The sequence below is a fragment of the Portunus trituberculatus genome, chromosome 20 (assembly GCF_017591435.1).
Source record: "Portunus trituberculatus isolate SZX2019 chromosome 20, ASM1759143v1, whole genome shotgun sequence".
NCBI classification, from domain to species: Eukaryota; Metazoa; Arthropoda; class Malacostraca; order Decapoda; family Portunidae; genus Portunus; species Portunus trituberculatus.
The window spans coordinates 2,990,001-3,000,000 of NC_059274.1; the positions used below are offsets into that span (position 1 = coordinate 2,990,001).

Sequence of the window (10,000 nt, forward strand, 5' to 3'; positions counted from 1 at the left end):
AGAAACTACTATTGCTACTACTACTACTACTACTACTACTACTACTACTACTATTACAACAATTATTACTACTACTATTATTATTACTAAAACTATTACCATTACTACTATTACTACTACTACTACTACTACTACTACTACTACTACTACTACTACTACTACTACTACTACTACGAGAGAGAGAGAGAGAGAGAGAGAGAGAGAGAGAGAGAGAGAGAGAGAGTAGGGGGGGTGAGAGAAGCTCAACTATTGCATTTCCTGCCCTTGTTCTGATAACGCCTCTGTGTGTAAGCGTGTGTGTATGTATGTGTGTGTGTGTGTGTGTGTGTGTGTGTGTGTGTGTGTGTGTGTGTGTGTAAACGTAACTCTATCCTCAAGGGCTCCACGGGGAACGACTAAGCTAAACACGAGGAGCAGCAGCAGCAGCAACAACAACAGCAGCAACAACAGCAACAACAGCAGCAGCAACAGCAACACGCGTCGAAAATTCACGTACACCCCATCACAGTTATCCACTCCACAGACACACAGACACACAGACAGATAGATAGGCAGATCCACACGCTGGCTGACTCACGCTGTTCATCTCAGTGAGCCTCTCTTTATCGCGCTGTTTCTAGGCCACGTGTGAGAATGTTTTCTTTTTAATTATTTCTTTTCTTCTTTAATTGTCTCTTGTCTTGTATTACGGGTCATAGTTTGTGAGTAGGGGAAATACTCTCTCTCTCTCTCTCTCTCTCTCTAGGGCGTGCTTTATTTCTCGACTCGTCTCTTTCTGTCTTTCTTTCAAGATAGTACTCGAAAAGACGCACACACACACTCTCTCTCTCTCTCTCTCTCTCTCTCTCTCTCTCTGGCAGTAGTAGTTTAGCCAGCACTCACCACCACGCGGCCGTTGATGTGCATGTGTGTTGTCCCGGCGAGTATTATTCTTGTATCGGTGACATGGTCTTCATCACGACCACTATAAGAGGCGCAGTGACTCGAAGGAACGTTGTGTGAGAAGCCTTTGTAATCACGCCTCTGCCCTCTCTACCACTCTCCCCCACTTCTTAAAGTATATTCGAGCCGGGTTATGCGAATTTATAGAACAGAAAGATACGTTCGGATTGTGGAACTGTGAAACGCCTTGGTTTGTTTTCAAAAGTCATTGTGAGGATTAATTGTGTTCTGGTGCTTGTTTTTATGACTTTTTCGTGTTATTTTCATTCTATTTCTATTCTACTCTCATGCAGTTATCGTGCGTTTCTCCTAATTGTTGGTGAAGGATTTTAGTTCACCTATCAAGAGGATCAGGAAAGCACCAGTAGTCATCACCGCAGCCTGTTCGAAGTTGAGGAGAGGCGGTGAAGTTGTCGGGAAGAGAAACCAATACTTGCATGCTACTCAGGTCAGGCCAGACGTCGATCGGGAAGCTTGGCCCTGTTTCTGTATTTCCACCTTCCTACGACTTGACTTCTTTTAAGAGCGAGGTTTCGAAACATTTGTCCTTTTATTTCAGCTGAAGTGGGCTTTTTTCTTTCATTTTTTTTTTGCCATTAGCCAGTTTCCTTCTTGCATAAAAAAAAGGAAAATCGGCGCTTCCTTGATAGTCCTCACTGTGCTACGGGTTGGATAGCGTCAGTTTATCTTTATTTACTGAGAGACAGTGGGCGAACAATGGGAAATTACAGTAGATATTTATTTTTTATGCAGGAAAGGAAACTGGCCAAGGGCAACAAAAATGGTAAAAAAAGGCCCATTGGGTTACCAGTTCCCTTAAAATTCATAACAATTATCCAGAAGTGAGAGATAAATGTCTTAAAACCTCCCTCTTAAAAGAAGTCAAGTCGTAGGAAGATGGAAATACAGAGTACTTTGCCATCAGTAGGGAATGAAATCTATGCCCCTCCTTGTTGCTAAATGACTAATATGAGGGAAAGAAGAAAGGCAGCTAACCGAAGCCTGAACAAAAGGAAAGAAATCCGATAATTATTGAAATCCGTTCATTACTGAGATGCGGAGAAAACAAAAGAACAAATACACACACGTACACAATAACCAATGAAAGCACTTAAATAAACAAGCAAAGAAAATGCGGCCGAACAAATACAGAAACGCATTCTCGTAAAATGGCTGGATGAGTTGAAATAAGGCAATATACGTAAAACAGAAAGAGAAGAAGAAGAAGAAAAAAAAAAGAAAAAGAAAAAGAAGAAGAAGGAAAACAAGAAGATAAAGTAGACGAAAACGAAGAAGACGAAGACGATGAAGAAGAAGAAGAAGAAGAAGAAGAAGAAGAAGAAGAAGAAGAAAAAAAGAAAAAGAAGAAAAAGGAAAAAAAAAAGAAAAGAAAAAAGAAAAGAAAATTCCTAATAGAAAATAAAGATAAACGCACAAAATGGCTAATGTGAATGCAAAAAAAGGACAGAGAGAGAGAGAGAGAGAGAGAGAGAGAGAGAGAGAGAGAGAGAGAGAGAGAGAGAGTGAAAGCTCCTGATTAGTTATTACTGAGACAAAAAATAATAGTTAATATCACAAATACGTTCTAGCTACAAAAAGAAACTGAAATGCATAATATATCAAATAATAGTAAAAAAAAAAAATATGATAACCGAAACGATACTGCATAAAAATAATAGTAATAATAATAAAAACTTGAATAAATTAAAAGTAAAATCAAAACTACAAGAGATGAAACACGAGCAATTAGTAGATGAAAGAAAGAACTCAATGAAATAAACAGTCGACAGGAAATGCTTCGAAATAAATGAGCAGCCAAACAAATAATGGACGGAATAGCGCAGTGGCTCAAATAAAAAACCTGAAACCGACCATGCGAAGGGAAATACTCTTAAAAATCGGTGGTAATGACGTTTGGAGTCTGTTAATTGGGTCAGCACTGCACCAAACACACACATGCACATATACGCGAGCACACACACACACACACACACACACACACACACACACACACACACACACACACTCACTCACTCACTCACACACACACACACACACACACACACACACACACACACACACACACACACACACACACACACACACACACACACACACACTCACTCACTCACACACACACACACACACACACACACACACACACACACACACACACGTCATCGCTATGTGTTATCGTGACGTCACAGCGGAAAGGGAGATGTTTTGTATACAAGTGACACGGCACTCTTCAGGGAATGGGTGAGAGGTCGGCAACCCATGTTATCTTAAGCCTCCTATGTTGCGTAACCCCTTCTGCGCCTTTGTCTCTTGTTGCTCATACTTAAACTAAAGTGACGTTCCCAGAAGTGATATATATAAATGTGTGTTGTTTGTCTCTGCTTGGCTCTACGTCTCTCTGTCAGTAGCCATTGTTATCTTACTATGTCATTTTATACATGCGAAATTATTATCATTACTGCTACTTTCTTTATGTAGGAGAGAGGGCCAGCCAAGGGGAAAAAATATTACAAAAAGATGCGTTAGCCAAAATTAGGGAGCAAAATACCTTATACTACTTGACACCTGCGCTACAACAACAACTATTACTACTACTACTACTACTACTTCTATTTACGCTACTCCTTTTCCTCTCCCTCCTCCTACTGCTACTATTATTTCAGCAGCAACAACATAATCCTCCACTTATTCTTATTGTAATTCGTCTGTTTTCCCACTTCACGCTTTTAAACACTGCTCCGCGTTTCCTGCTGCAGCGGTAACAGCCTCACCTAACCTGCACCTTTTCCTCCGCCACTTTTGTTCCACTCTCCACATTTCAGGCAAATACTCTTTTAAACAGTACACTTACTCAGCCATCCATGCTCTACCTTCCTACCTCCGCCTTTTCTCCTTCCAAACACTCGGCTATTAACTCAAATAATTGCTTCTCCTTACTGCCCCCAGCAACCTCACAGACTCCTATTCCTCAGTCTTCCCCTGTAACCTCATACTCACCCCTCCACACAAACACACACACACACACACACACACACACACACACACACACACACACACACACACAAACACACACACACTGTCTCAAGTTCATATTCTTAAACACTTCCAAGACGCACTTCCACTATTTCAAAAGGCTCTAGTTAAAGGTACACATGTTTGTGATTTCTATGTTATAAAAGGAAATGCTGTCTTCAGAACCCGACCAGTCATTTCTGCCGCCTTAGAAAATAGTCGTAGTGAGAGAGTTAAGTGTTTCTCAATACGACTCTCAGACTTGCATTCTTCAATCTTCCATAGTAACCTAAACTAATTTTCCAGGGCTTCCTTAACCTTAAAATTAACCTTAGCTAGTCTCGCAAGCTTCTTCATGCCTCAGTTTTTCCCTACAGTAACCTCAAAACTCATTCCTCCGCCAATAACTTCACTAACTTTCATTCCCTCCGGTAACCTCACAATCTCAGTTCTTCTCCCAGTATCCTTACAAATTTTCTCTCATTCCCAGGTTTTCCCCAGTAACCTCTCTCTCTCTCTCTCTCTCTCTCTCTCTCTCTCTCTCTCTCTCTCTCTCTCTCTAGCCTTTGCCTCATCGTTCTCTTAATCCTCAAATCCCCCACGACCTTCATCTTATTGCCCATACTCTCTCATCCCCAGCCTCCCCCAGCGGTCCCTAAGTTTCTTCTCACTCCACAGCTTTCGACCTCTCACCAGCACAAGCTTCCCGCCTCTCCCTGGAGTGCTACAACCTTAATTAACCTCATTTTGTAATTTGACGGAACACTCGCATATTCCTATTCTATATCAGGGGAAATTCCGGCCTCAATTAGAAGCTACTTGGCTTAAAGGTGAGGTAATCTTGTATAATGTAATGTATCAAACCTCACGAGAGTTTAAATGATAGAGTGACATTTTAGTAGACATTTTAGTAAAGTCTTTCATGTGAGTCTCATCAACTCTCACTCAAAAAGAAGCTACTTGTGTTACGAGTTGGTTTAGTATCATCTCACCTTACGAATGTTTAAATGACAGTAATATCATAGTAAAGGACATACAAATATAAGAATACAAGGGAAGGTGTAAGATGCAATTAGGCCTTCGTGTGGCTGTCCCTGAATTAATCATATCTGGTTATTTCTGTCATCGCCGTTCATATATGTCTAATGTTCTTTTAAAGGTTCCTATTGACTTAGCACTAACAACTTGATTAATGAGGTCGTTCCATTTCTACCACTCTATTTGAGAACTAATTCCTTTCCATCTGTTTCGTAAACCTAAATTTTCCAATCTTAAATCCTTTCGCGTGTCTCATTCAATCTTTCAGTCACAGGCAATTTTCAAGAGTGAATGGAAACATGAGTGAATGAGTAGCTGGAAGTACTTTTTATCACTACTATGACAAAAAAAAGTGAATACGTGGATAGTAATAAATTTTATAACTATTACGGCAACAGAACAAAAGGAGGCAATACCATCTAAAGGGGACTTACAACACACAAATAAGTGAGAGCTGATTACTTAAGGCCTGTGCAGAGAAGGCAGAATATCCACCTCACACCGGGAATGCTCTGTCTTCCTAAACATTATCCACAATACCATGATCTTTAGTAGGAGTGGATAACCTACCCCACAGTGTCTATAAGGTATAAAAGTCACATCCTTTGAAAACTTGAGATATAAGCGTTTAAAGCTTCACGAAGTTTGAATATGTTTTATGTCCTTTTCTACGTTAAGCTCCTCACTTGATCCCTCCTCACCACTGTACCCCAATAAGGCACGTCGGTCCCGCCAAGCCCACCATGACGCTAAACCCAGAAACCCACGAACTCAGCAACCTTCACTCCTTGAACCGTCATAATCCACAAGTTACTACCATTACAATAAAATCCAGCATCTCGGCTCTGTATCTCCTATAATCTCGTCGCCATGCACCCAGCAACCCCAGTGAAGCCGTGCCACACTCCATAACCCTCCTCTTTATCACCCAAACACGCTCCAGCGCTAAACATAACCACGTCAGTTGAGTCTAGTTTATATTTCACCGACGGTACACGCTCGGCTATAATAATTCCCATAACCTCTATTTCTTTCACGGCGTAACCACCTTAGATTCCAGTAAAGGCAGATCATACCTCGTAACTCTACTACTACTTCCTCCCTCGTACCTCACCATACATGCTTTTCCTTCCTCCTGCTTACCCTTTCCTTTCTCTTTCCTGCTTCTTTCCGCCGCCACCATAAACATGTCAGCCGCACAGCCTCCGTATTTCAATGCACAAAAGAGGAGGCTTAAAATGCGTGAAAAAAGTACGAAAAATTAGGCTCAGAGAGAGAAAGAGAGAGAGAGAGAGAGAGAGAGAGAGAGAGAGAGAGAGAGAGAGAGAGAGAGAGAGATAAGAATGGGGGTGTTGGGGTTATATACTCAACGACAAAGGAAGGGTGTTGCCTCAAATGGTGTATTTCTCTCTCTCTCTCTCTCTCTCTCTCTCTCTCTCCACTTCCTTTCCAAAGATAATAAATAAGAGACGTTACTCCATTTTTCTCTTTACATCTTTTCCCCTCTCTCTCTCTCTCTCTCTCTCTCTCTCTCTCTCTCTCTCTCTCTCTCTCTCTCTCTCTCTCTCTCTCTCTTTCTTTCTTTCTTTCTCTCTCTCTCTCTCTCTCTCTCTCTCTCTCTCTCTCTCTCTCTCTCTCTCCTACTTGTGGGTGGTGTGGAAAACAAAAGTCACTTCCTGCACTGAGGACTAAATCTCTGTCTCTCTCTCTCTCTCTCTCTCTCTCTCTCTCTCTCTCTCCATTTCCTTCTCACTGGACTGCTGAAAATTACCCTGTTGAGAGAGAGAGAGAGAGAGAGAGAGAGAGAGAGAGAGAGAGAGAGAGAGAGGCTGGGGTGTTTTAGATCCGGCTCAGGAGAGGATACGGAGGAAACATACACACACACACACACACACACACACACACACACACACACACACACACACACACACACACACACACACACTAAAAAGTCTGTAATTACCTTTACATATGCAAACTCATCCTCTCACGCCCAGCCGACCACACAGCCTCACGTACGAGTCTGCATTTTATCTTTCCCCACACCCTCGCCGGCCGGCAGCCCACACACAAAGACACACACACACACACACACACACACACACACACACACACACACACACACACACACAGGATGCTGTGGCGGGTGAGTACTGCACGAGTGACGTCCCTTCCGGGGCGGGGCGGGGCAGGGCAGGGCGGGGCGGGGAGTAAATAATCAGTGTACTAAAAAATATTTTTCATGTGATTGGATACATGCAATACTTGTCTCTGATGCCTCTCTGTCAAACTCCCTCACCCTCACATCCACCCCAGCCAGCCCTGGCGGCCCCCCACTCCCTCAACACTTACCTTCTTCAGCAGACGCGGCCCGTGCTCCATGGCCAGCATGATGGCCTCGGACACCTTGTCAGGCAGCTGGTGCAGCAGGTGGGCGATCCGCACCACGTGCAAAGACTCCTTCACGCGCATCACGCTGCCGCTCAGGTCCTGCCACCCGTCTTGCACCTCAGCCAGCGCCGCGAGGCAGCCCCGCGCCACGTTGAGACACATGCCGGAGCAGGGCGGCACCACTGCCCCGTGACATGCGCCGCACAGCTCCATGCGTGCCACCGCCTCGCTGCACTCAGGGCTCACGGACAGATTGCGGGCTGAGAGCAGCACATGGGCGCCAGTGTCCAGGGCGTGCAGCAGCAGCCTGGCTGAGTTTATGCCACGCAACAGCGGCTCGCCCACGAGGGTGGGGATGGGGCCCCAAGGCCTCACCACGCGGCGCGCCTCCTTCAGGCACTGGCTGTACCGCTCGGTGAAGGGCAGCGGAAGGGAGTGCAGCACGCTGTGGTACACGGGGGGGAACAGGTCATCCCAGAAAGTCGCGAGGCTCTGCTTCACTACCCGTTCATCCGTCTCCGTCAGCCCCGCCCTCAGGCCCGCGTATAGTTGCTGCAGCAGAGGCCGCGCCTCCTCCGCCACTCTTGGATACCTAGTCTTCAGCACCTTCTCTGTGCGATTTTCACTGCCGGTCAGGGCTTCCTCCACCGCGCCTGGAACACCAAAGTGATGAACGTTAGTATCTTACACACACACACACACACACACACACACACACACACACACACACACACACACACACACACACACACACACACACACAGACGCATATTCACAAAAGAGAGCTCGCGCGCGCACACACACACACACACACACACACACACACACACACACACACACACACACAAAGGCACGTCGGCGGTGTCTTTGTGCCAGTGTGTCAGTAACTCTATTTTTGGGTTGGTCTTCCATCACTCAGTCTCTCTTTTAGTCTTACTTATTTTCACCACACTCAGACATACACACACACACACACACACACACACACACACACACACACACACACACACACACACACACACACACACACACACACAGGCTATTCTTACAGACGAGCCAATCATCATGCCTGGTGTCTTACACTCCGCCTCCTCCTCCTATGTTTCTGTCTTTGCATTCGTGTCTTTTCCGTTCGTCTGCAGTCCGTCCCTCTCTCCCAAAGGCAGAGAGAGAGAGAGAGAGAGAGAGAGAGAGAGAGAGAGAGAGAGAGAGAGAGAGAGAGAGAGAGAGAGAGAGAGAGAGAGAGAGAGAGAGAGAGAGAATCCAAGCGGGCGAGTCAGACACTATTTACTTAGCAAAAAGTTCTGGGAGGGTGTAAGCATTTGACGGTTTTAGTTCATCCCTGTCACTCCTGCTTAGGTCACTCTGCCACGACGACACACACACACACACACACACACACACACACACACACACACACACACACACACACACACACACACACAGATCGAGAGAGAGAGAGAGAGAGAGAGAGAGAGAGAGAGAGAGAGAGAGAGAGAGAGAGAGATTAAGAAAGTTAAGGAGTGTAAAGAATGGGGGAGAGGGAGAGGAAATGAGGAGAGAAAAGAAAATGAAAAGAAAATGGAAAAAAACAGCTGATGATTACACACACACACACACACACACACACACACACACACACACACACACACACACACACACGATGAAACAAAGTCATGAATATCATACAGTGGAACATATGAAGGAAGATTACACGAAGAAAAGAATGAAGGAAGAAGGAAGGAAGGAAGGAAGGAAGGAAGGAAGGAAGGAAGAAAGAAGAGAGGAAGAAAGAGCAACAAAGAGTCTTCCTTTCTTTTGTGTTAAATGGAGGAGTTATGGAACTTTGCCTCCATCCCTTCTTTCCCTCCAATATTCTTCCTCCATTTCTTCCTTTACCTTCTCTCTCGCTCCCTCTCACGAATATTCTTATCTCCCTCCCTTCCCTCCAAACGTTATCTTCTCCATCTCTCCATCCAATACCCCCTCCCTGCCTCCCTTCCTCCCTCCCTCCCTTCCTTCATGACACAGAAAAGAAAGAGAGAAAATATAAGAGTTGAAGACATGACAAAGAGAGAGAGAGAGAGAGAGAGAGAGAGAGAGAGAGAGAGAGAGAGAGAGAGAGAGAGAGAGAGAGAGAGAGAGAGAGAGAGAGAGAGTTCACCACCATAACTACTACTAGCACTACATGTATCATCACCATCACCACCACCACCACCACCACTTCCAATATTACAAACTCACTGCCATTATCCATCATTACAACCACCACCACCACCACCGCCACCACCACCACCATCCCCACCACCACCACCACCACCACCACCACTGGCGCCATATCTAACTTTTTCAACACCAGAGGACAGCATCGTGGCGCCATGAACCCCGCCCATGTGTGTGTGTGTGTGTGTGTGTGTGTGTGTGTGTAATTAAAGGCCAAATCGGTGTGTTTGTGACGTCACAGTGTCATTCCTCATTCAGAACCAATCTCGTTCGTTCACAGGATAATTATGAGTCAATCAGGGAGTGAATTATAGATTAACTTCCAATCTGAGCATTAGAACTATTATCATTATTATTATTATTATTATTATTATTA

General features: G+C 44.7%; 1 protein-coding gene across 2 annotated transcripts in view; it reads right to left on the minus strand.

The window, feature by feature from the left end:
* The window catches only part of LOC123506765 (glypican-5-like), a 237,394-nt gene that overhangs the window by 93,190 nt on the left and 134,204 nt on the right, over positions 1-10,000 (minus strand). For both annotated transcript variants that reach the window (XM_045259084.1, XM_045259083.1), the window contains one exon: positions 7,363-8,054. In XM_045259084.1, the coding sequence (XP_045115019.1) occupies positions 7,363-8,054 (692 nt within the window). The remainder of the gene's footprint in view (positions 1-7,362; positions 8,055-10,000) is intronic.